Genomic DNA, 27,137 nt, shown 5'->3' with positions numbered 1-27,137 from the left:
ACAGATTTATTGACCAAAAAACAGGAACAACACGAAGGTAATTTGCAGAGTCCCAAAATAAGTCCACAGGAAACTGATTCGGGGGCACCTCCCGACAATCCTTGTGCCAGATCACAAAACCATAGTCCTTTAAGAGTCCCAGAAATCCACCACGATCACACAGAGGCCGAAGCTTCCTCAGACAGCCTCGTCCTTCTCTTTTAGCATCCAACTCACATCTGATCTTAAAGCAAGAATGTATTGTCAGGGCTCCTGGGATCAGTCCATCTGAAGGGGGGTAGGGGTCACACCTACTATTCAATGGTTTGGTCCATCAGAAGATTCTAGAAATGTAAGGGCTCCACTTAGTCTACAGGATGTGTATTGTAGGTTATCTTCTGCTTAGGAAAACAATAGCCAAAGTTCCACTAGCTGTTGACACAAGCCTAAATTAGATTATGGTCCAGGTACATCACAAGACATTGCAAAGTATTGTGGGAAGGAGACATGGTTAATTTACAGCAAATGAACCAGAGGAAAGTTAAATGACATATTATACAAAATACAGGACAGGGCAAGACTACAAATCATGACAACCCCCATCTCCATTCACTGTCTGAATCCCTTCTCCCTTTTACAGACATAAGTTCCCTGCACAATGTGGATGCCGCTGCCGCTCTATATAACACCACAATAGCTGTAGCTTAGGAATCAGTTGCCCCTCTCACACATATCAAAGCTCGCAAAATCAGACAGCCCTGGCACACCAGTCTGACCAAAGAACTGAGGCGGGCTTCCAGGGCTGTTGAGCGGAAATGGAAAAGATCCCACTCCAACGAGCATTTCACCGCATTCAAACAGCCATTTACTACTTTTAAGGCCACACTTCCTGCAGCAAAACAAACCTACTTCTCATCTCTCATATCCTCCCTGTCTCAACCATAAACAGCTATTCAACACCTTCAACTCTCTCCAACTGTTTCCCAGCACCTCCTCCCTCTCCACTCATGTCCGGTGAAGACTTTGCCTCATTTTTCAAGGAGAAGATTGATAACAGTTTTGGTCAACAACACCCAGAGTCCTTCCTCCTAACTGCCCTGCCCTCCTCCTCCAAAACTAACTTCTCCACCATTACAGAAGATCGACTCTCCACTCTACTCTCAAGATCACATCTCACTACCTGTGCACTTGACCCAATCCCATCCCACTTCATCCCAAACCTCACCACAATCTTCATCCCAACCCTAACCCATCTCTTCAACCTATCACTAACAACTGGTGTTTTCCCCTCAAGCTTTAAACATGCCTCAATCACATCTATCCTCTAAAAGCACTCTCTTGATCCTTCCTCTGTATCTAGCTATCGCCTTATATCACTTCTCCCCTATGCCTCAAAACTACTGGAAGAACACGTCCATCTTGAACTGTCCACCCACCTCTCTTGCTCCCTCTTTGACCGATTACAGTCTGGCTTCCGGCTGCACCCCTCCACTGAAACTGCCCTAACTAAGGTCACCAATGACCTATTAACCGCCAAGGCCAATCGACACTACTCTGTCCTCCTGGAACTATCCTCTGTCTCACACTGTGGACCATTCCCTACTATTACAGACCCTCTCATCTCTTGGCATAACTGGTTTTGCCCTATCTTGGATCACGTCATACCTAACAGACCGGACATTGAGCGTCTCCCACTCACACACCACCTCCTCACCTCGCCCCCTATCTGTTGGAGTCCCACAAGGCTCAGTCCTAGGGCCCCTGCTCTTCTCCATATACTCCTTCGGCCTCGGACAGCTCATAGAATCTCATGTTTTTCAGCATCACCTCTATGCTGACGACACAGATCTACATCTCTGGACCAGATATCACCTCCCTACTAAATAGAATCCCACAATGTCTGTCTGCTATTTCTTCCTTCTCTGCTAGATTTATAAAACTTAATATGGACAAAACAGAATTCATCATCTTTCCCCCATCTCACGCGACCCCCCCAACGGACCTATCCATTAAAGTAAGAGGCTGCCCACTCTCCCCAGTCCCACAAGCTCGCTGCCTCGGGGTTATTCTTGACTCTGATCTCTTTCAAACCACATATCCAAGCACTTTCCACTTCCTGCCGACTTCAAATCAAAAACATTTCACGGATCTATACATTCCTCAACCAAGAATCTGCAAAAACCCTAGTCCATGCCCTCAGCTTCTCCCGCCTGGACTACTGCAACCTCCTGCTCTGTGGCCTCCTTTCTCACACTCTCGCACACCTCCAATCTATTCTTAACTGCTTCTCGACTAATCTACCTGTCCCCCCCGCAATTTCCCAGCCTCTCCCCATTGTCCAAAGACTCCAGTTCAAAACCCTAACCATGACATAACGCCATCCACAACCTCCATACCTCGTTCTGTACTCTTATCTCCTCTTCCCACAGTCGCATACAAGATTTCTCCCACGCATCCCCCCTACTCTGGAACTCTACCACAACATATCAGACTCTCGCCTACCATGGAAACCTTCAAAAAGAACCTGAAGACCTACCTCTTCTGACAAGCCTACAACATGCAGTAACCACCAAACTGCTGCATGACCAGCTCTACCCTCGCCTACTGTATCCTCACCCATCCCTTGTAGATTGTGAGCCCTCGTGGGCAGGGTCATCTCTCCTCCTGGACCAGTTGTGACTTTAAGATTACTGTACTTGTATGTATTATGTATACCCCTCCTCACATGTAAAGTGCCATGGAATAAATGGGGCTATAATAATAATAATAATAGACCTTTATGATATATATTGTGGGATACATATAGGCCCGTACATACCATATTATGTATTGAGCCTTTTAGACACTGACATTCCTATATCCCTATTTTGGGCTCCTAGATAGATATTTCAGTGCCTTCAGACCATTATTGCTAGCGCCTGCATCGATCCCCTATATAACTATCTGTATAACATTACCATATATTGAGTATATTGTGTTTCTTGTTTACACCGTGACCATACAGATATCATAGAATCATAGAGTTGGAAGGGACCTCCTGGGCCATCTGGTCCAGCCCCCTGCTCAAAGCAGGATTCACTAAATCATCCCACACAGATGTCTGTCCAGCCTCTGAAAACTTCCATTGAAGGAGAACTCACCACTTCTCGTGGCAGCCTGCTACACTCATTGATCACTCTGTCAAAAAGTTTTTTCTAATATCTGTGTCTCCTCCCATTCAGTTTCATCCCATTACTTCTAGTCTTCCCTTGTGCAAATGAGAATAAAGTTGATCCTTCTACAATGTGACAGCCCTTTAGATATTTGTAGACAGCTATTAAGTCTCCTCTCAGTCTTCTCTTTTGCAAGCTAAACATTCCCAAATCATACAACCTTTCCTCATAAGACAGGGTTTGCAGACCGGTCACCATTCTGGTCGCTCTTTTCAGAACTTTCTCCAGTTTGTTCATGTCTTTTTTTTAAATGTGGCGTCCAAAACTGGACACAGTATTCCAGATGAGGTCTGACCAAAGAGGAGTAGAGGGCAATAATTACTTCACGTGATCTAGACTGTATGCTTCTGTTAATACATCCTAGAATTGCATTTGCCTTTTTTGCTGCTGCATCACACTGTTGACTCATATTCAGTCTGTGATCTATTAGTATACCCAAGTCTTTTTCACATGTGCTGTTGCTTAGCCCTATTCCTCCCAGTCTGTATATGCTTTTTTCATTTTTATTGCCCAGATGTAGTACTTTGCATTTTTCCCTGCTAAAAACCATTCTGTTAGTTGCTGCCCACTGCTCCAGTTTATTTATATCTTTTTGAATCCTCTCTCCTCTAGTATTAGCTATCCCTCCTAGCTTTGTGTCATCAGCAAATTTAATCAGTTTACCCTCAATTCCTTCATCTAAATCATTGATAAAGATGTTGAACAATACAGGGCCCAGGACAGAGCCCTGTGGTACCCCACTTGTGACATTCTTCCAACTGTATGTGCAGCCATTTACGACCACTCTTTGGGTCCGATCACTAAGCCAGTTATGAATCCACCTAACAGTTGCCTTGTCCATTCCATATCTAGTCATTTTTTCAATAAGGATTGTATGAGATACTTTGTCAAATGCTTTGCTGAAGTCAAGATATACTATATCTACAGCATTTCCTTGATCCACCCAATCAGTGATTCCGTCATAGAAGGAAATTAAGTTAGTCTGACATGACTTATTAGTTACAAACCCATGCTGACTCTGGTTAATCACTTCATTCTTATCCAGGTACTGACATACATGTTGTTTAATAATTTGTTCAAAGATCTTAGAAGTCAAACTCACCTGTTATGAGCTCATTTTCTGCTCCACCAGTTGAGTTCCTCTTCCGTTCTCCCTCTGGTGGTGACGGGATGTGGTGAGGTTGGTTTGAGTGGTAGTGATCTGCCACCTGGTGAGGAAGATAGTGATTGGATCTCTGGAGTATCAGACTGGATATAAGACAGCCGACGCCCTATCCTGTTGCTGGTGATTCAGTCGGTTTCTCAGGTCTAGGACTCAGCTCTGTTCCAGTCTTCTAGAGATAAGTTTGTTTTTTGCTGATGTTCACACTTGCTCTTGTTGGTCTTTTCAGTTTTTTGTGTGGTCAGCCAGCCTGGCTGGGCTGTGCTGAATTTCCACTCTTATTTGCCAAATTGCCTTTTTTTTGTCCCTTATTAGATTGGCCTCTTTTTGCTCTGTCTCAGAATATTTCAGAGTGCTGATATAGTGGGAGAAGTCTAGTGACTTCAGGGTTAATTTTGCTATCAGTTGTGTTGGACATTTTGTAAGGTTTTTTGGCAGACTGCAGACAGTGTCTTTCCTGTCCTTTCTAGTTAGTCTGGCCCCATCGTTTGCTCAGCCTATTTTTCCTGCCTTTGTGTTTTCATCTTTTTTCACCATCAGTACATGTGGGGGGCTGTCTCTCCTTTGGGGTCTGCTCTGGGGCAGTTAGTTTTCCCCTTTTCCTGCTTTAGGCTTATTTAGTTTCTTCGGTTGTGACGAGGCATCTAGGACCACCGTAGGAACGCTCAACGCCTGCTGTTAGTTGCGTGTTAGGATCAACGGTCTGCAGTCTGCATAGTTACCAACCTCTTTGGTTTTCTGAGACTTAGCTTGTGTTGTTTTTTATATCCTCCTCGGCTACCCATTCATAACAGAATCACGAGCTATACCGCAGATTCTAGGGTACTCAAAAGCAGGAGAAGAAAAAAAAGTGTCAGAATTTTTGTTTTTTATGCATTTTTTCCGGGGCCGTAGGAGGATTTTTTCCTTAATGGAGATTAATCAATTGTCTGATCATGTGGAGCAGCTCGCTGCTGAAGTGCAGGGAATTTCCGCTTATCTCGCTCAATCACATGCTGTTGAACCCAAAATCCCCACTCCTGATGTGTTTTCTGGGGATCGGTCTAAATTTTTGAATTTTAAGAATAATTGTAAATTATTTCTTGCCTTGAAGCCTAACTCATCGGGAAGCTCTGCGCAGCAGGTTAAAATTGTCATCTACTTGCTGCGCGGCGATCCCCAGGATTGGGCGTTTTCTCTGACACCTGAAAATCCTATTCTGACTAATGTGGATGCATTTTTTCAGGCCTTGGGGTTGTTGTATGATGAACCTAATTCCGTTGATCAAGCTGAGAGAACCCTGTTGGCATTAAACCAGGGTCAGGATCCTGCAGTTATATTGTCAAAAATTCCAAAAGTGGGCGGTCCTTACTACATGGAATGATAGTGCATTGGCAGCCCTCTTTCGGAAAGGTTTATCAGAGACCGTAAAAGATGTTATGGTGGGGTTTCCTGTTCCCTCTGGTCTGGATGGCTCTATGTCATTAGCCATTCAAGTTGATCGGCGTATACGTGAACGTAAAACTACACGGGAGGCGCTGCCACCTTTTGAACAAATGTCTGAACCTATGCAATGTGATGGGGTTTTATCTAGGGCGCAACATCGGGAGTTTAGAAGGCATAATAAGCTGTGTTTTTTCTGTGGAGACTCCTCTCATACTATTTCTGTCTGCCCTAAACGAGAGAAACGTTTTGCACACACATTTGCTGTGGGCAGTATACAACCTAAGTTCCTTTTGGCAATTACTCTGTTATGCTCCTTGTCCACATTTTCCTTAAAGGCTTTTGTGGATTCAGGAGCAGCTCTGAATCTGATGGATTTGGACTTTGCTAAACATTGTGGTTTGTCCATTACACCTCTGCAGGCACCTATTCCTTTGAGGGGTATTGATGCCACTCCGTTGGCAGAGAATAAACCTCAGTTTTGGACCCACGTGATAATGCGAGTTGCCCCTGACCACCAGGAAAATTGTAAATTTTTGGTGCTGCATAATTTGCATGACACTATTGTTCTAGGGTTCCCCTGGTTGCAAACTCATAACCCAGTTTTGGATTGGAAATCTGTGTCTTTGGTGAGTTGGGGTTGTCAGTGTGTTCTTAGGGACGCTCCTGTTTTCTCCACCTCTCCTCAGTCTCATGATGTTCCTGATTATCTTGCTGATTTCTCTGATGTGTTTAGTGAGAGTAAGTCTGCATCTTTGCCCCCTCATAGGAGTTATGACTGTGCAATTGAGTTGGTGCCTGGGTGTAAATTTCCCGAGGGTCGGCTTTTTAACTTATCTGTACCCGAACATGATGCTATGCGATCCTATATTAATGAGTCGTTGGAGAAGGGTTATATTAGACCATCCTCGTCACCTTTAGGTGCTGGGGGTTTTTTTGTGGCCAAGAAAGATGGTTCATTAAGACCGTGTATTGATTATCGTTCCCTTAACAAGATGACGGTTAAATATCAGTACCCGTTACCTCTGATGTCTGATTTATTCTCCAGAGTTAAGATTGCCTGCTGGTTTACTAAGCTTGAACTCAGGGAGCATATAATCTTATTCGCATCAAGCACGGGGATGAATGGAAGACGGCGTTTAATACTCCGGAGGGACATTTTGAGTACCTGGTGATGCCTTTTGGGCTCTCCAATGCCCCTTCTGTCTTCCAGTCCTTTATGAATATTTTCCGAGACTTCGTGGATAAGTTTTTGATTATCTATCTGGATGATATTTTGATCTTTTCTAATGATTGGGATTCCCATGTGGAACATGTCCGGACTGTGTTCCGGATTTTGAGGGAGAATTCCCTGTTTGTTAAGGGATCGAAATGTCTCTTTGGTGTGCAGAGGATTTCATTTTTGGGATTTATCTTGTCTCCATCGACTATTGAAATGGACCCGGCCAAGGTACAGGCCATTTATGATTGGGTTCAGCCTGCTTCTTTGAAGGCTCTTCAGAAGTTTTTGGGTTTTGCTAATTTCTATTGTAAATTTATAGGTAATTTTTCTAGTATTGTCAAACCACTGACTGATCTGATCAAGAAGGGAGCTGATGTGCTGAATTGGTCTCCTGAGGCTGTCTCAGCATTTCAGGAGCTTAAGCGGAGGTTTACTTCAGCTCCAGTTTTACGGCAACCTGATGTCTCACTTCCATTTCAAGTGGAGGTAGACGCTTCTGAGATTGGTGCAGGAGCTGTTTTGTCCCAAAAAGACCCTGTGACTTCTAAGATGAATCCCTGTGCCTTCTTTTCTCGAAAGTTCTCCCCATCTGAACGCAACTATGACGTAGGGAATCGGGAATTGTTGGCCATGAAATGGGCATTTGAGGAGTGGAGACATTGGTTGGAGGGGGCTAGACATCAATTTGTGGTCCTCACCGATTACAAGAATCTGACTTATCTGGAATCGGCTAAACGCTTGAATCCTAGACAGGCTAGATGGGCGTTGTTTTTCACGCGTTTTAATTTTGTGGTCTCTTTTCTTCCGGGCACTAAGAATGTTAAGGCAGACGCCCTTTCTAGGAGTTTATTTGCCGATTCTCTTAATGTGACCGAGCCTACTACTATCCTAGGTGAGGGGGTAGTTCTTTCTGCCATTTCGCCCGATTTGAGACGCGCCCTGGAGGAATTTCAGGAGGATAAACCTGAGCGTTGCCCTATGGGAAGATTGTATGTTCCTGACCAGTGGAGAAAGAGAGTGATGTCTGAAGTCCATTGCTCTGCATTGGCTGGTCATCCAGGTATTTTTGGTACCAGAGATTTGGTGAGTCGGTCGTTTTGGTGGCCTGCCTTATCTCGTGATGTCAGGAATTTTGTACATTCCTGTGGGACTTGTTCTCGGTCTAAACCCTGTTCTCGTTCTAGTGGGTTGCTGATGCCCCTGCCGATGCCCAAGAGGCCATGGACCCATATCTCAATGGATTTTATTTCTGATCTTCCGGTCTCTCAGAGAATGACTGTTATCTGGGTAATTTGTGATAGATTTTCGAAGATGGTCCATCTTGTACCACTCCCAAAGTTGCCATCTTCCGCTGAGTTGGTACCCTTGTTTTTTCAACAGGTGGTTCGGTTACACGGGATTCCTGAGAACATTGTGTCCGAGAGAGGGGTCCAGTTTGTTTCCAGATTTTGGAAAGCCTTTTGTTCCAATCTGGGAATTCAGTTATCCTTCTCCGCGTTTCATCCCCAGACCAATGGGGAGACTGAGAGAACAAACCAGACCTTGGAGTCTTATTTAAGATGTTTTATATCTGCTGATCAAGATGATTGGGTCTCATTTTTGCCCTTGGCCGAATTTGCGCTGAACAATAGAGCTAGTTCTGGCACCTTGATGTCACCCTTTTTCTGTAATTTTGGGTTTCATCCTCGATTCTCTTCAGGGCAAGTAGAGTCTTCGTCCTGCCCAGGTGTGGACACTGGTTGTGAGAATGCAGCAGATATGGGACCAAGTGGTGGATAAATTGTCTCTCTCAGGAAAAGGCCCAGTGTTTTTCCAACCGGCATAGGACCATTGGTAAAGTGGGTGATATGGCTTGGTTGTCGTCTAAGAATATTCTGTGAAGGTTGCATCTCCAATATTTAAGCCAAGATTTATTGGACCTTATGGGATTTTGGAGATTCTTAATCCTGTTTCTTTTCGATTGGCTCTTCCAGTTACGTTCAAAATCCATAACGTATTTCACAAATCACTGTTGAAGAGGTTTGTTGAGCCAGTAGTTCCTGTGGCGGCACCTCCTGACCCTGTCTTGGTTAAAGGCAATATGGAATATGAGGTAGAGAAAATATTGGATTCTTGTTTGGTTAGACGGAGACTCCAGTATTTGGTCAAATGGAAGGGTTATGGCCAGGAGGATAATTCTTGGGTTTCTGCCTCTGATATTCATGCCAATAAATTGGTTCATGCTTTTCACCGGGCCCATCCTGATCAGCCTGGTGGCATGGATGAGGGTTCGGTGACCCCTCCTCAAGGGGGGTACTGTTATAAGCTCATTTTCTGCTCCACCAGTTGAGAGTTCCTCTTCCGTTCTCCCTCTGGTGGTGACGGGAGGTGGTGAGGTTGGTTTGAGTGGTAGTGATCTGCCACCTGGTGAGGAAGATAGTGATTGGATCTCTGGAGTATCAGACTGGATATAAGACAGCCGACGCCCTATCCTGTTGCTGGTGGTTCAGTCTGTTTCTCAGGTCTAGGACTCAGCTCTGTTCCAGTCTGCTAAAGATAAGTTTGTTTTTTGCTAATGTTCACACTTGCTCTTGTTGGTCTTTTCAGTTTTTTGTGTGGTCAGCCAGCCCGGCTGGGCTGTGCTGAATTTCCACTCTTCTTTGCCAAATTGCCTTTTTTTTGTCCCTTATTAGATTGGTCTCTTTTTGCTCTGTCTCAGAATATTTCAGAGTGCTGATATAGTGGGAGGTCTAGTGACTTCAGGGTTAATTTTGCTATCAGGTAAGGATAGTGCTGCTTTTTTTATTTTAATTCTCTTACAGGAGATGAGAGTGATGATGGAATAGGCGATGCAGTATGTATGGCTTAATTAAGATCTATTAAAGGAGTATGTGTAATTATTTCAGTTAATGGACTTTATTCTGGTTGTGTTTATTGACTAACTATAGTATTAGTAATGGATGGGTGTCTTGTAGATGCTTCTCCATTACTAAGCCATGGGCTTGATGTCATCGGACAATACAAAGGTGACATCAACCCCACAAATGTTATCCCACTTGACAGCGCTACAGGGCAAGCGAGAAGAGCTGGGTAAAGTGCCACAATTGGTGCATTTTTGGATGTGTTGATTGTGGGGTGGCTGCGGGCTGTTATTTTTAGGCTGCTCAGGGCCAAAATCCATGGGCCTCGCCAGCCTGAGAATACCAGGCCGCAGTTGCTGCTTTTTCCTTGGCTGGTTAACAAAAGCAGGGGGACCCTACACTTTTTTTTTTGGAGGGGATCCCACTATTTTTGCTAACCATCCAAGGTAAACAGGCTGCTGCAGCCTGGTATTATCAGGCTGGTAAGGTTCATGGATATTATATCCTTACCAGCCTTAAATACTCCCAGTAGTCCCAGTAGTCTGCTTTACTCTGGCTGGTTAACAAATAGAGGGGGACCCCATGCTACTTTTTTTTATTTATTAAAAAGAAGTGGACCTCTGTCTGTGCTTTCCTCCACTTCATGTGTCATGTACTTCTGGCTGTGTTCCAAGACTTACCATTATTTAAATTAGTACACAGTGTAGTAAGTTGCGTTCCCACACTTAATACGCATGTGACTAGAAAGATAATGTGGTTTTACCGCATCTAATGAAAGTGTATAGGTAATTTACGCAGCGGACACTGAGTATCTCCGCTACATAAATTGACATGTTGTGGGCGAGTCGTGGGCATCGGTGCATGCATAGTGGGCATGGGATTTCTTGAAATCCCATCCACAATGCTCTAACAGCTGGACATTGCAGGTTGGACACTGCGAATGTACGCAGCGTCCAACCTGCAGCATTTACTGACCGTGTGCACATTATTATTTATTATTATAGCGCCATTTATTCCATGGCGCTTTACATGTGATAACCTAATATATAGTGGGGAAAAAGTATTTAGTCAGCCACCAATTGTACAAGTTCTCCCACTTATAGAGATGAGAGAGACTGTAATTGACATCATAGGTAGACCACAACTATGAGAGTCAAAATGAAAAAAACAAATCCAGAAAATCACCTTGTTGGCGAGATTTATTTTGCAAATTATGGTGGAAAATAAGTATTTGGTCATCTAAAAACATGCAAGATTTCTGGCTCTCAGACCTGTAACTTCTTCTGTAAGAGGCTCCTCTGTCCTCCACTCATTAGCCGATAGTAATGGCACCTGTGAGAACTTGTTATCAGTATAAAAGACACCTGTCCACAACCTCACACAGTCACACTCCAAACTCCACTATGCTGAAGACCAAAGAGCTGTCGAAGGACACCAGAAACAAAATTGTAGCCCTGCACCTGGCTGGGAAAACTGAATCTGCAATAGGCAAGCAGCTTGGTGTGATGAAATCAACTGTGGGAGCAATAATAAGAAAATCGAAGACATACAAGACCACTGATAATCTCCCTCAATCTGGGGCTACACGCAAGATCTCACCCCGTGGGGTCAAAAGGATCACAAGAACCGTGAGCAAAAATCCCAGAACCACACGGGGGAAGGGGGACCTAGTGAATGACCTGCATAGAGCTGGGACCACCGTAACAAAGGCTACCACCAGTAACACACTACGCCACCAGGGACTCAGATCCTGCAGTACCAGACGTGTCCCCCTGCTTAAGCCAGTACATGTCCGGGCCCATCTGAAGCTTGCTAGAGGGCATTTGGATTATCCAGAAGAATATTGGGAGAATGTCATATGGTCTGATGAAACCAAAGTAGAACTGTTTGATAGAAACAAAACTCGTTCTGTTTGGAGGAGACAGAATGCTGAGTTGCATCCAAAGAACACCATACCTACTGTGAAGCATGGGGGTGGCAACATAATTCTTTGGGGCTGTTTCTCTGCAATTGGACCAGGACGACTGATCCATGTGCATGAAAGAATGAATGGAGCCATGTATTGTGAGATTTTGAGTGCAAACCTCCTTTCATCAGCAAGGGCATTGAAGATGAAATGCGGATGAGTCTTTCAGCATGATAATGATCTCAAGCACACTGCCAGGGCAACAAAGGAGTGGCTTCGTAAGAAGCCTATGAAGGTCCTGGAATGGCCTAGCCAGTCTCCAGATTTCAACCCCATAGAAAATCATAGAGACCCCATTCCCAGGTAAAACAGTAAAAGTCCCTAAGAAAGCGACACCTAGGCCTCTCTACCCGTTTCAGAGACTGCAGATTGATTACATACAGCTACCAAAGGTAGGAGTGTATGCAAATGTCATAGTATGTGTAGATCTCTTCTCTGGTTGGCCAGAAGTCTATCCAGTAAAATATGCAAATGCTAAAACAACTGCAGACAAACTGATGAAAGAACTGATATGGGGTATGGTGTCCCAGAAACCATAGAAAGCGATAGGGGTACACACTTCACGGGAGAAATAATGAGGGAAGTCATGCATGCCCTGGGTGTACAGCAAGCATTTCATACACCATATAGGCCACAAAGTAGTGGGAAAGTGAAAAGACTAAATGGGACATTTAAACTGAAAATTCAAAAGGCCATGGCTGCCACAGGAAAGAGCTGGGTAGGGTGCTTGCCTCTTGCACTCTTTTCAGTCAGACACACTCCAAATAGAAAGACAGGCTTGTCTCCCTTTGACGTCCTGTTTGGTAGTGCACCAAAGACTGGTCTGTACTTCCCACAGGTGCTACAAATGCAACACGGTTCTATGACAGTCTACGTCCAGGCCTTGCAGGAAAGACTTAATGTGGTACATAAACATGTGTTCTCATCCATTCCAGATCCTAATGACAGTGCAGATGTGCATCAGCTGAATCCAGGTGATTGGGTGGTTATACGCAGACACGTGAGAAGGAGCCTGGGCTCAGGTTTTGATGGCCCCTTCCAAGTCCAGCTGACCACATCCACCTCAGTAAAACTTGAGGGAAAGCCCACCTGGATCCACGCCAGTCACTGCAAGAAGGTCCTGTCAACAGTAGAACGACTGTACTCATCACCTTGCTGGTAGTGACAGGGTTACTGCACTCTACAGAGACACAGGACAAACTCTTAAATGCTGACGGGGACAAGAAACTTATTCGGCATCATGCTCTTATAAAGGACATGGAAGGACAGAAACCGAAAGACTGTTGGATCTGTACACACAGCCCAGTATCTGCGAGGATCATGCCGTACTTAGCCTTACCTCGAGCCATGGGAGGTATTAACCCCACACTGCATACACAATGAGACTTGGACTCAATCTAGGTGTGCCCCATGATATATCTGCCTCATTGGCTATAGTCGATTGGGCCGCTAATCCCTGGTTTCAGTTTAATACAACGCGGCCTAAAGGTACAAATGTGGAGGCGGGAATATGATTCAGATGTCGGAAATATGGTCGCCAGGAGGAAGACTGAAATCCCTCACTCAGACCCCAATCCCAATGATGGACTGTGGTTCAATCTTCAACACACTGGAGCAGACACCTGTGGTGAGGACAATAATTGCTTCTGCATATACACTCACGATCAAACACAGGTTATGAGACGGTGTACCAGGATGGTGTTGAAGGCTGTAAATCATCTACGGGTAAAATAATAAGGAAAGAAAGGGGTAAATGTACATCTGGTGTAAGTGGAAAACAAATGAATAATACTTGGTGCGCCCATAAGCCTATGTTAGGACTTTTTGAGTTTATACCAATGTATACAGACCCCTGGTCACGCTTGTGTTCTCCCTGACTGAGTATTCTTGGTTTGCGGACATCATGCCTACAGGTGGGTGAGCCTGGAGATAAGAGGGGTCTGCACTCTTGCCAAACTGACACCAGACACTTTCATAGTTCCTCATAGTAAAATAGACACAGCAGCTCCAATTCATACTTTGTATGGAAGGGCTGCAGACAATAAGCCCCGGCCAAATGGTAGGCCGCATCTAGTAGAGATGGGGATAACAAAATATTCCGTAGTATGCTAATATACCCCTTCATAACACAACTGTGGGATAAATTAGTGGAAGCCACCGACTACCTGGACGATCAGATTCTCCAGATTCATGAAGTTCTAAATTAAACTAATACAATACAAAGACAAATAATCATAGTTACTAACCAGCATACTATAGTCCTAGATTACCTGACCGCAAAAGAAGGAGGAATGTGTCAGATAATTGGTCCCACCTGTTGTAATTATATCGACCCTGCTGGCAATCTCCAGATCAGGGCCAGTAGGGACAAAATAGGTGAACTCAGAGACCAATGGTTAAAGCAGCACAGTGCAACCAGAGACTCCTGGTGGGTAACACATTCTCTTTCCTAAATCCAGCCAAATGGATTAGTGGCCTTGCAGTATGGATTTCTGGCATTGTACAGACTTGTAAGCAAATTTTGTTGTTTTGCTTATTGTTTTATGTAGCCGTAAAAGCGCTAATATATGTATTACTTAAGCTACTGGATAATGTATGCATAAAAAAAGAATCTAAGGCTGAACCTTCTGTAGTGTATCAGACCCCAGGTAGCCACTGCTGACAGGGAAAGTGAGTGTCCACACTGAGGGTGGATGGGCGAAGCAGATAGGAAGCCCCCTTATGGGTACTAGACCCATGAGACAGTAGCTCCTTTTTGGACATCAGCTGACCCTGTGGCAAAGATTATACCATTTACAAAAGGGGGAAATTGATATATAAGGGTTAATGGTTTGCTTTTATATCCCTTTAAAGCCTTTAAGACTTCAATTGCCTTTTGCCTAATATTGCTAGAATTATTCTTATGTAGACTATTAGTCTCTGTTCTCCAGGACACTATACTTGTTATCATATTTGTTCTCCATAGTCAGCCACAGCGTGTTCTGGGTACATTGTAAACATGGTATAACCCTGAAGGTGATGGTGGGTGATGGTGAGGGCTACATGAGATCCATAGAATTACATATTGTAAATGGTATAAAAGTTTGCCTTGTGTTTCATTACGTCACATAAAGTGATTTGACCACGGCTCGTGTGTGTCGAGTCTCTTTGTCTCCAAGCGCTCGTCATCAGGGCGAATATCTCATAACCCAGACACACTGGTGATCTGGCATATCTGACGCTTGGTCAGAACAAAAAGCAGCTACAACAGAGGGAGTTGACAGGCCCCAAACATCACTGCTCTAGAGGAGATCTGCATGGAGGAATGGGCCAACATACCACCCAACAGTGTGTGCCAACCTTGTGAAGACTTACAGAATTTGTTTGATCTCTGTCATTGCCAACAAAGGATATATAACAAAATATTGAGATGAACTTTTGTTAATGACCAAACACTTATTTTCCACCATAATTTGCAAAATAAATCATGCCAAAACATAAGGTGATTTTTCTGGATTTGTTTTCTCATTGTGACTCTCATAGTTGTGGTCTACCTATGATGTCAATTACAGGTCGCTCTCATCTTTATAAGGGAGAGAACTTGCACAATTGGTGGCGACTAAATACTTTTTCCCTACTGTATTTGCAAACAAGAAATCACTTTTTTTCCTTCCTAGAAGCAAACTTTCAATTAGCTTTACTTCAAGTGACAAAAAAACGCATCAAAAATGCCGGTGACCTGCCAGTGACCTCAGATGCAGATTTCACCTGCGTCAACTCCTGAGCAAATACTGAGCCATTCCTGATCGTGTGCACAAACCCTGAGAGTTTCTGCTCCTTTAATCCTTACGCTCCTTCGCTATCCCCAAACTATAGCACCATCTAACCAAATAATCACGGTACGTACTGACCCCGTACATCCCATCACCTGTGTATACGGTACATAGTGATCATAGAAAAAGGGGGAAGAGATGCAATAACGATGTGCACACCTTATATGATGAATTATTTAAGACAAACAACAGTTATTGACACAACACATATTTAAAAACTATTAAAACCAGTATAAAGCCTGATAACCAGGGGAAGAGTCCTGAGGAGATCATTTGCATATTCCCAGTGCCTTCTGGGAATAGTGAAGAGTCTCCGCGAGCTCAACGATCACTGGGTTTTGGCCGTTGCAGCTGAAAAGAGGAAATCGGAAAAACCGCGCGCCGAATTTTGGCTCATCTTTCATCGTTTTTAAGAAATCTCAAGATGGAAGAGGCCAGGAGCCATTTGGTGAGCTGCATTTCTTGCTACATGTTCACAGACTTACCAGTGGAAAAGCCAAACTTCACATGCCACAAATGCAAGCTTGTGTCCCTGTTGGAGGAAAAGTTGCAAAATCTCGAAGAGAGGTTAGCTACATTGAAGATCATTAAGGAAGGTGAAGAGTTCTTAGACAGAGCAGAATTATCTCTTCATGTTACAGAAAGAGAAGAAATTCGAAATGCACCTGAAGAAACAGGAATGGAAACATGTGACCCAGAGAAGCAGGAGGATCAGGAGGCAGTCAGCACCCATACTTCTCAGGAACCAGTACCAGGCTCTCACGCAGGATAACGGTGAAGAAATACATCAGGATAAGACTGCCCACAAACAGCAACCTTGTACGCCTTCAGAGTCCTCCTGGATGGAGAAAGAAAAATGTTGTGAAGAAGAAACGGAGAGTGGTGGTCATGGGGGATTCCCTGTTGAGAGGAACAGAGGACGCTATCTTCAGACCGGATATAACTTCAAGAGAAATGTGCTGTCTTCCAGGTGCAAAAATTAAAGATGTGTCTGACAGGATATCAGGACTCTTCAGACCTACAGATGACTACCCATTCCTGCTACTACATGTGGGGACAAATGACACCACAAGAAACGACCTGGAAACCATCTGCAGTGACTTTAAAACTTAGGTAAGAAAGTGAAAGAACTGGGAGCGCAGGTGGTCTTCTCTTCCATCCTGGTGTATGAAATGCTTGCTGTACACCCAGGGCCTGCATGACTTCCCTCATTATTTCTCCCGTGAAGTGTGTACCTCTATCGCTTTCTATGGTTTCTGGGACACCATACCTGCAGATCAGTTCTTTCATCAGTTTGTCAGCAGTTTTAGCATTTGCATATTTTACTGGATAGACTTCTGGCCAACCAGAGAAGAGATCTACACATACTATGACATTTGCATACACTCCTACCTTTGGTAGCTGTATGTAATCAATCTGCAGTCTCTGAAACGGGTAGAGAGGCCTAGGTGTCGCTTTCTTAGGGACTTTTACTGTTTTACCTGGGAATGGGGTCTCTATGATTTTCTATGGGGTTGAAATCTGGAGACTGGCTAGGCCATTCCAGGACCTTCATAGGCTTCTTACAAAGCCACTCCTTTGTTGCCCTGGCGGTGTGCTTGAGATCAGTATCATGCTGAAAGACTCATCCGCATTTCATCTTCAATGCCCTTGCTGATGGAAGGAGGTTTGCACTCAAAATCTCACAATACATGGCTCCATTCATTCTTTCAGGCACATGGATCAGTCGTCCTGGTCCAATTGCAGAGAAACAGCCCCAAAGAATTATGTTGCCACCCCCATGCTTCACAGTAGGTATGGTGTTCTTTGGATGCAACTCAGCATTCTGTCTCCTCCAAACAACGAGTTTTGTTTCTATCAAACAGTTCTACTTTGGTTTCATCAGACCATATGACATTCTCCCAATATTCTTCTGGATAATCCAAATGCCCTCTAGCAAACTTCAGATGGGCCCGGACATGTACTGGCTTAAGCAGGGGGACACGTCTGGTACTGCAGGATCTGAGTCCCTGGTGGCATAGTGTGTTACTGGTGGTAGCCTTTGTTACGGTGGTCCCAGCTCTATGCAGGTCATTCACTAGGTCCACCTACCCCCATGTGGTTCTGGGATTTTTGCTCACCGTTCCTGTGATCCTTTAGACCCCACGGGGTGAGATCTTGCGTGTAGCCCCAGATCGAGGGAGATTATCAGTGGTCTTGTATGTCTTCAATTTTCTTATTATTGCTCCCACAGTTGATTTCATCACACCAAGCTGCTTGCCTATTGCAGATTCAGTCTTCCCAGCCTGGTGCAGGGCTACAATTTTGTTTCTGGTGTCCTTCGACAGCTCTTTGGTCTTCAGCATAGTGGAGTTTGGAGTGTGACTGTGTAAGGTTGTGGACAGGTGTCTTTTATACTGATAAGTTCTCACAGGTGCCATTACTACAGGTAATGAGTGGAGGACAGAGGAGCCTCTTACAGAAGAAGTTACAGGTCTGTGAGAGCCAGAAATCTTGCATGTTTTTAGATGACCAAATACTTATTTTCCACCATAATTTGCAAAATAAATCTCGCCAAAAAGGTGATTTTCTGGATTTGTTTTTTTCATTTTGACTCTCATAGTTGTGGTCTACCTATGATGTCAATTACAGGTCTCTGTCATCTCTATAAGTGGGAGAACTTGTACAATTGGTGGCTGACTAAATACTTTTTCCCCACTATATATTAGGTTATCACATGTAAAGCGCCATGGAATAAATGGCGCTATAATAATAAATAATAATGTGCACACGGTCAGTAAATGCTGCAGGTTGGACGCTGCGTGCATTCGCAGTGTCCAACCTGCAATGTCCAGCTGTTATAGCATTGTGGATGGGATTTCAAGAAATCCCATGCCCACTATGCATGCTCCGATGCCCACGACTCGCCCACAACATGTCAATTTATGTAGCGGAGATACTCAGTGTCCGCTGCGTAAATTACCTATACACTTTCATTAGATGCGGTAAAACCACATTATCTTTCTAGTCACATGCGTATTAAGTGGGAACGCAGCTTACTACCCTGTGTACTAATTTAAATAATGGTAAGTCTTGTAACACAGCCAGAAGTACATGACACATGAAGTGGAGGAAAGCACAGATAGAGGTCCACCTTTTAATAAATAAAAAAAAAAGTAGCATGGGGTCCCCCTCTATTTGTTAACCAGCCAGAGTAAAGCAGACTACTGGGACTACTGGGAGTATTTAAGGCTGGTAAGGATATAATATCCATGAACCTTACCAGCCTGATAATACCAGGCCCCAGCAGTCTGTTTACCTTGGATGTTTAGCAAAAATAGTGGAATCCCCTCCAAAAAAAAAAGTGTAGGGCCCCCCTGTTTTTGTTAACCAGCCAAGAAAAAAGCAGCAACTGCGGCCTGGTGTTCTCAGGCTGGTGAGGCCCATGGATTTTGGCCCTGAGCAGCCTAAAAATAACAGCCCGCAGCCGCCCCACAATTAACACATCCAAAAATGCACCAATTGTGGCACTTTACCCAGCTCTTCCCACTTGCCCTATAGCGCTGTCAAGTGGGATAACATTTGTGGGGTTGATGTCACCTTTGTATTGTCCGATGACATCAAGCCCATGGCTTAGTAATGGAGAAGCGTCTACAAGACACCCATCCATTACTAATACTATAGTTAGTCAATAAACACAACCAGAATAAAGTCCATTAATTGAAATAATTACACATACTCCTTTAATAGATCTTAATTAAGCCATACTTACTGCATCACCTATTCCATCATCACTCTCATCTCCTGTAAGAGAATTAAAATAAAAAAGCAGCACTATCCTTACCTGTCTGCTGAGAAGATGAATATACTGTCCCACGACGACTCCTGACCCACCACTCAGCCTGACATCCAGAACACAGCGGGGCTTGAAGATGATCACCGGAGGAGATAACCCTGTCCCCAGTGGTCACATGCACGGCAGTTCTCGCGGTCAGCTCAACTCATCGCGAGAACTGCAGTGTATACGAACTTCCAGTTGAAACAAGGTACAACATTATTTACATTACCGCACTTAATACACATGTGACTAAGGAGATAATGTGGCTTTACCTCATCTAATGATAGTGAATGGGTAATTTACACAGCAGAAATGGAGCCTCTCCGCAAGATAAGTAGACATGCTGCGGTCTGGAAAGATGCACCCGTCTCTGCGGGTGAGCCGCAGGTATTGGTGCACACATAGTGGGCATGGGATTTCTTGAAATCATCCTCTATGCTGTAACATCTGGCCACTGTGGGTTTGATGCTGCAGATGTCCGCAGTGTTTACTGACCGTGGGAATATACCCTTAGGGCCGATGTAATCATAGTGTGAGGAAAAAGAAAAAACTAAGTACATTTAATAACAGTGGTTTCTCGTATCTTCTGTTCACTTGTGAGCCATTTCTGCTGCACTCTTCGAGCCATACTAATGGAGCCAGACCTATAAAACAAAACCATATGGAACAAACTAGTATATATCCCAATAGAGTCACCTACTTTGTAGTATCGACTCAAAGGGAATTGAAGATGGACACTCCAGCATAACATATTACACAAAGATAATTGGAGTACAAGTCCGATATAATGGAAAAATATCAAAATTTATTAAACATATAATAGTACTGACATAACAAATATATATACAACAAAAGAAAAGGATCAGGTAATATCAGCTGCTTTGGTCCTACTAATCTCAATATAAAGTGCTAAGTGCCTGTGGTGGATATGGGCCATATATTAGGGACTCAAAAGTACAGGGAGATCATATCAGGTGCGCATCCTGAAGAAACCCCCACTATCCCACGCATTAGTGCTTACCCATAAAGAATTCCACCAGGACCTATGCAGCATCGCCACCGACGCGCGTTTCGCCTCTTTCTCAAGGTGACGTATTTTTTTCCATTATATCGGACTTGTACTCCAATTATCTTTGTGTAATATGTATTGGAGCCAGACCGCGGTCAGTCAGACCCGGCCTCTACATTTATAATGATTTATGAGCAGATGAGATAGACCAGGAGGGAGCCGGGTCACAGAAACACAGGAGGGGGAGAATTAGGAGCCAGATTGCATTCAGGAAATAGACAATCAAATGGACAGATAAAGACAAGTAATAATAATAATAAATTTTATTTCTATAGCGCCGATATATTCCGCAGCACTTTACATTTCAGAGTGGACTTGTACAGACAATATACATTACAGCATAACAATAATCACATAGATCATAACAGATACCAAGAGGAGTGAGGGCCCTGCTCGCAAGCTTACAGTCTATGAGGAAAGAGGTAGACACAAAAGGTGGGTGGTAACAGTTGCCCTGATTGTATGGACCAGCCATAATGTTAAGTGTGTAACAGTACAGACACAGAGGGCTAATGGATGCATAAAGCATGTGGGAACATGATGCGGGGAACCTGATTATGGTAAAAAATCTTTTGACTGTGCCACATAGGGATAGATTAGGTTAATGTGTTGAGGCGGTAGGCCAGTCTGAATGAATGAGTTTTCAGGGCACGCTTAAAATTGTGGGGATTGGGGACTAATCGTATTGACCTGGGAAGTGCATTCCAAAGAATTGGCACAGCACGTGTATAGTCTTGAAGACTGGAGTGGGAGGTTCTGATTATTGAGGATGCTAACCTCAGGTCATCAGCAGAACGGAGGGCACGGGTAGGATGGTATACTGAAACAAGGGAGGAGATGTAGGGTGGTGCTGAGCAATGAAGGGTTTTGTGGGTGAGGGTAATAAGTTTGTACTGGATTCTGGAGTGGATGGGTAGCCAGTGTAATGACTGGCACAAGGTAGAGTCATCGGTGTAACGATTGGTGAGGAATATGATCCTGGCTGCAGCATTCAAGACAGATTGGAGGGGGGAGAGTTTGGTAAGAGGGAGACTGATTAGAAGGGAGTTACAATAGTCAAGACGAGAATGAATAAGAGAAACAGTAAGAGTTTTTGCAGAGTCAAAAGTAAGAAAAGGTCAAATTCTAGAACTGTTTTTGAGGTGCAGATAACAAGAGCGAGCCAGTGATCGGATGTGGGGGACAAAGGAGAGCTTGGAGTCAAGTATGACCCCAAGGCAGCAGGCATGTTGCTGGGGAGTAATAGTAGAACCACACACGGAAATGGCAATGTCGGGTATAGGTACATTAGTAGAGGGAGGAAACACAAGGAGTTCAGTCTTTGACAGGCTCAGTTTCAGATATAGTGAGGACATGATGTTAGACACAGCGTTTAGACAATCGCCGGTGTTTTCTAGAAAGGCAGGCGTGATGTCAGGAGAAGAAGCGTATAATTGGGTGTCATCAGCATAGAGATGGTACTGGAAACCAAATCTACTGATTGTTTGACCAATAGGGGCAGTATACAAAGAGAAGAGGAGGGGCCTAGGACTGATCCTTGAGGAACCCCAACAGTAAGGGGAAGATGAGAGGAGGAGGAGCCAGCAAAAGATACAGTAAAGGAGCGGTCGGAGAGATAGGAGGAGAACGGTGTCCTTGAGGCCAATGGAACGGAGCATAGTCAGGAGGAGCTGATGATCCACAGTGTCGAATGCTGCAGAGAGATCCGAGAGAATAAGCATGGAGTAATGACCATTTGATTTAGCTGTTAGCAGATCATTAGAGACTTTAGTGAGGGCAGTTTCAGTAGAATGTAAAGAGCGGAAACCGGATTGGAGAGGGTCAAGAACAGAGTTTTCTGAGAGATAGCGGATGAGACGGGAGTGGACCAGGCGTTCCAGGAGTTTAGAGATGAAGGGAAGATTAGAAACAGGTCTATAGTTAGCGGCACAGTTTTGGTCGAGGGATGGTTTTTTAAGTAGTGGATGTATGATGGCATGCTTAAATGAGGAGGGAAAGATATCAGAAGAGAGGTTAAATATTTTAGTTAGGTGAGGGGTGACAGCAGGGGAAAGGGTCTGGAGTAGATGTGATGGAAATGGGTCACTGGTGCAAGTGGTTGGGTGAGAAGATGCAAGGAGCCTGCTTACTACTTCTGTGACTGGTTCAAAATCAGAGAGTGAGATAGATGCAGTGGGGGAGGGAGGACAGTGCATGGTATGAGGTGATTGGGAGATAATTTCCTGTCGGATCTGGTCAATTTTTTCTTTTAAGTAATTGGCCAGATCGTCAGCTCGAAGCTCCGTGGTTGGGGCCAGTACTCTTGGGCTGAGTAGAGAATGAAAAGTGTCAAAGAGACGTTTAGGGTTATTGGACAGTGAAGTGATGAGGGTGTTGAAATAGGTTTGTTTTGAGAGGTGAAGAGCAGTGTTGTATGTTCTAAGCATAAACTTATAATGGATGAATGGACAAGTGTGAATTTTCATCAAGGAATTAAGGTGCTAGACATGTAGGAAACTACATACCAATAAATGAAGTTGTGAAGAAACCAGAGTATATCTTAATTACCCTGACGACTATGTTTTTGGCAAACCAAGAAGATTTGACTTTTTATCTGTATATTGGCTTGTGGATTTAAATGTTTATTTCTGGTGGGTCAAGAAGACAGACTTGCAAACTGATATAATGTGTAAGTCTGTAATAGTGACTTGTACATAGTGTGTGTTAATCTTTGTTGTGTGCTGATATTCTAATTGTGTATTGTATTCTGGAAGCAGTTTGTTGACTTCAAAAGTAAAGAGTGAAAAGAATGTGAGGGTGGACTAAAGGACACTGGGTAATTCTAAAAATAGCTTACATGCCTCGGGTATAAAAAGACTCAGAGAGCTGATCTCATGACTGAGAGCTACCAGTCGGACATTCTGCAAAGCACCCAACGGATGAGAGACAGGACTGCAGCCAATTCATCATGGCACCATCACGAAGGACACGGATCTATGATTCCATAGGAAACAACCTAGGGATTTTTGACTCTGGTTGGAAGGTCACAGATCTGGTCCAGTGACCCTCTCTGAACCATGGATATGTTTGGAGAAAGTCAAGTTTTGGGACCCGCTGGTCACCTGGTTCCATGGAGATTGTCAGATAAGCCAGGTGGTGACTCTCGTGTCAACTGGCTTTGGACCATGTACGGACTCTATGGACTGTTCTCTGTCATCTCCCTACGCCTGTCGATATCTCTTCTCTGTGTGTGTATCACAGGTGGAGTGGCGACCCTGGGAGCTCTGACATTGTGGCAACTGGCTTTGGACCATGTACGGGCTCTATGGACTGTTCTCTGTCATCTCCCTACGCTTGTCAATATCTCTTCTCCAGGAAGCTCGGACATAACATCTACCATTATCCCAATGAGTCAGCGGAAGGGAAGGGTGATACCCTGTAATGTGCACTATCTTGGGGTAGTTGCTGGGACTGTTCTGTTTGCTATTGGGTGTTGTGGTTCAATAAAGTATTGCCACACTGTTACCCTCACCCTGTCTTGTCTGAGTAGTGTTCTACCCACAGGGAGAGAGAGCGGGTATTCAGTGGGATGAGCCCTGGTCCATGCAGTCTTTCTAAAGGCAGCCAGGCCAGTGGACGAGAGTACCCACTGACCCCGTTTCTTCACAGATGTATATTCTGTATACACAGGTGATGGGATGTATGGGGTCAGTATATACCGTATACACAAGTGATGGGGTCAGTATATACCGTATACACGGGTGATGGGATGTATGGGGTCAGTACTTAAGCTGTATTCACAAGGGTCAGTATATAGATCGTACAGATAGGTGATGATATTTGCAGATTCAGTATATATTGCAGTCCACGCTTGGTTCTTGAATACATACTGCCTCCACCTTTCAGTTTTTCTGTATGTACTGTGGCCTCCACCTTGCTTGCTGCAGATGTGTGATGTTGCTGTCTTTAGTCTCAGCAGCTGTCCCTTATTGCCGGCTGTACCCAGCGCCGTTCCTCCAGCTCTTCTCCTGTCCAGTCTCACGTCCTGGTGTCATCCTCTGGTTCTGCTGCTCTGCTGCTTCGTCCACTCGCTGTGAGGGAACTTGTTCTTCTCATGAAGGTGCCTCCACTACCGCCCACCATGGCAGATGATGCTCTTCACCGGGTCCAGGTACTTCTGATGGTACACGTCGCCCCTGAGCACTGTGCTGCTGAATGCTGCAATCCAGGCTATAAAAGTATGAGGCTCTTCCACACTTACTGTAGGTACAGCGATAAGTCACCAGCGCTTCTTCCACCAGTGAAGACCATGTTTCATGTCCAATGAGCCCGGTGCCTCACACTGACCCGTGGTCAGTCAGTCTGCTTCTGGTACACACCACAAGGGTCACCCGTATTCGACGGCTTCATACAATGCAGAATTGTACTTGTGGTGTGTGCCAGGACCAAATACAATGTGCAAAAAATGTGCGGTGCGTGTAATCCAAGTGGCCACATAAAATGTATTTGTGTTGTACCAAAAAAACTTGAAACCAAAGATCTGACCTGGAGTACTGAGAAAAAGTTATAAAACATCATCTGATATTTCGAGACCAAGGGGAGGGTGTGTGTCTGTATGTGTGTGCGCGCGCCGCTCCCTCGCTGTGTGCGTGCAGCACCCTCACTGTGCATGTGTCTCACCCCCCTCACAGTGTGACGCACTGTCCTTTTCTCCCTGGTGTAGGGTGTGCTACGCAGTCTGGAGGCCGATCCTATATACAACCCCCTGCAGATGAGCAGTAATCTGTGCCAACATCTGCAGGAGAAGCTCTTGGAGAATCCTCGGCATCACGTATCTTCTGGGCCCAGCAGACAGGTAATAAGCCATAGTGAAATCATCCAGTGTTCAGCAGCATGCTTCAGTGCGCAGTTATTACAGGACGTCAGAGATAAAATGTTAATATTGGACTGTGGAGTCCTTTATTATATGCACGGCAGATATTTTTCCAGATGTTCTGCAGGACGCTGCGTAACTTTAAAAGCAAAGACTGGGCAGGAGCACGCGGCCAGGTCACACCCGCAGCGAGCGGGCAGGGACACACAGCCAGGTCACATCCACAGCGAGTGGGCAGGGACACAAGGCCAGGTCACACCCGCAGCGAACGGGCAGGAACACGCGGCCAGGTCACACCCGCAGCGAGTGGGCAGGGACACACAGCCAGGTCACACCCGCAGCGAGTGGGCAGGGACACACAGCCAGGTCACACCCGCAGCGAACGGGCAGGAACACACGGCCAGGTCACATCCTCAGCGAGTGGGCAGGGACACAGCCAAGTCACACCCACAGCAAGCGGGCAGGGACACGTGGCCAGGTTACACTGGCAGCGAGCGGACAGGAACACGCAACTAGATCACACCCGCAGCGAGCGGGCAGGGACACACAGCCAGGTCACACCCGCAGCGAGCGGGCAGGGACACAAGGCCAGGTCACACCCGCAGCGAACGGGCAGGAACACGCGGCCAGGTCACACCCGCAGCGAGTCGGCAGGGACATACAGCCAGGTCACACCCACAACGAGTGGGCAGGGACACACAGCCAGGTCACACCCACAGCGAACGGGCAGGAACACGCGGCCAGGTCACATCCTCAGCGAGTGGGCAGGGACACACAGCCAGGTCACACCCGCAGCGAGCGGGCAGGGACACACGACTAGATCACACCCGCAGCGAGCGGGCAGGACACGACTAGATCACACCCGCAGCGAGCGGGCAGGGACACGACTTGATCACACCCGCAGCGAGCGGGCAGGGACACACGACTAGATCACACCCGCAGCGAGCGGGCAGGGACACACGACTAGATCACACACGCAGCGAGCGGGCAGGACACACGATTAGATCACACCCGCAGCGAGCGGGCAGGGACACGACTAGATCACACCCGCAGCGAGCGGGCAGGGACACACGACTAGATCACACCCGCAGCGAGCGGGTAGGGACACACGACTAGATCACACCCGCAGCGAGCGGGCAGGGACACACGACTAGATCACACCCGCAGCGAGCGGGCAGGGACACGCGACTAGATCACACCCGCAGCGAGCGGGCAGGGACACGCGACTAGATCACACCCGCAGCGAGCGGGCAGGGACACGCGACTAGATCACACCCGCAGCGAGCGGGCAGGGACACACGACTAGATCACACCCGCAGCGAGCGGGCAGGGACACACGACTAGATCACACCCGCAGCAAGCAGTTCAGCAGTTCGTTTACCTCCTATGTGACCAGAGAGCTGAGCAGCCTGGGCCCTTGGTAAAGCTTCCCAGCAGAGTAACCTGGAGACTAAAGAATGATTCACACGTTCAGCATTTGGTCAGTATTTTACCCCAGTATTGGTAACCAAAACCAGGAGAGGAACAATCAGAGGAAAAGTGTAATAGAAATCGTCACCACTTCTGTATTATCACTCACTCCTGGTTTTGGATTACAAATACTGATGTAAAATACTGACCAAATACCGAATGTGTGAACATGGCTTTGGAAGCCTGGATATCCTCAGTTCAGTCACCTGAGACGGTGCGTTTTCTGAGAATCTAAATCGGGCATCAGCTCTGCCGTTCTTTTTGACTCTTTGATTGGAGAAGACGTCTGCATAGTCCCAATAAGAGGCAGGAAG

The 27,137-nt window shown here is 45.4% G+C and overlaps 1 protein-coding gene across 5 annotated transcripts in view; it reads left to right on the top strand.

The window, feature by feature from the left end:
* Positions 1-27,137, top strand: part of M1AP (meiosis 1 associated protein) — a 209,922-nt gene that overhangs the window by 176,654 nt on the left and 6,131 nt on the right. For all 5 annotated transcript variants that reach the window (XM_073586833.1, XM_073586836.1, XM_073586832.1 and 2 more), the window contains exons 8-9: positions 24,451-24,651; positions 25,204-25,335. In XM_073586833.1, the coding sequence (XP_073442934.1) occupies positions 24,451-24,651; positions 25,204-25,335 (333 nt within the window). The remainder of the gene's footprint in view (positions 1-24,450; positions 24,652-25,203; positions 25,336-27,137) is intronic.

This window comes from Dendrobates tinctorius, unplaced genomic scaffold (genome assembly GCF_039654945.1).
Source record: "Dendrobates tinctorius isolate UK_male_01 unplaced genomic scaffold, ASM3965494v1 ptg000096l, whole genome shotgun sequence".
Lineage (NCBI taxonomy): Eukaryota > Metazoa > Chordata > Amphibia > Anura > Dendrobatidae > Dendrobates > Dendrobates tinctorius.
This window is presented reverse-complemented; position numbering and strand designations above follow the sequence as displayed.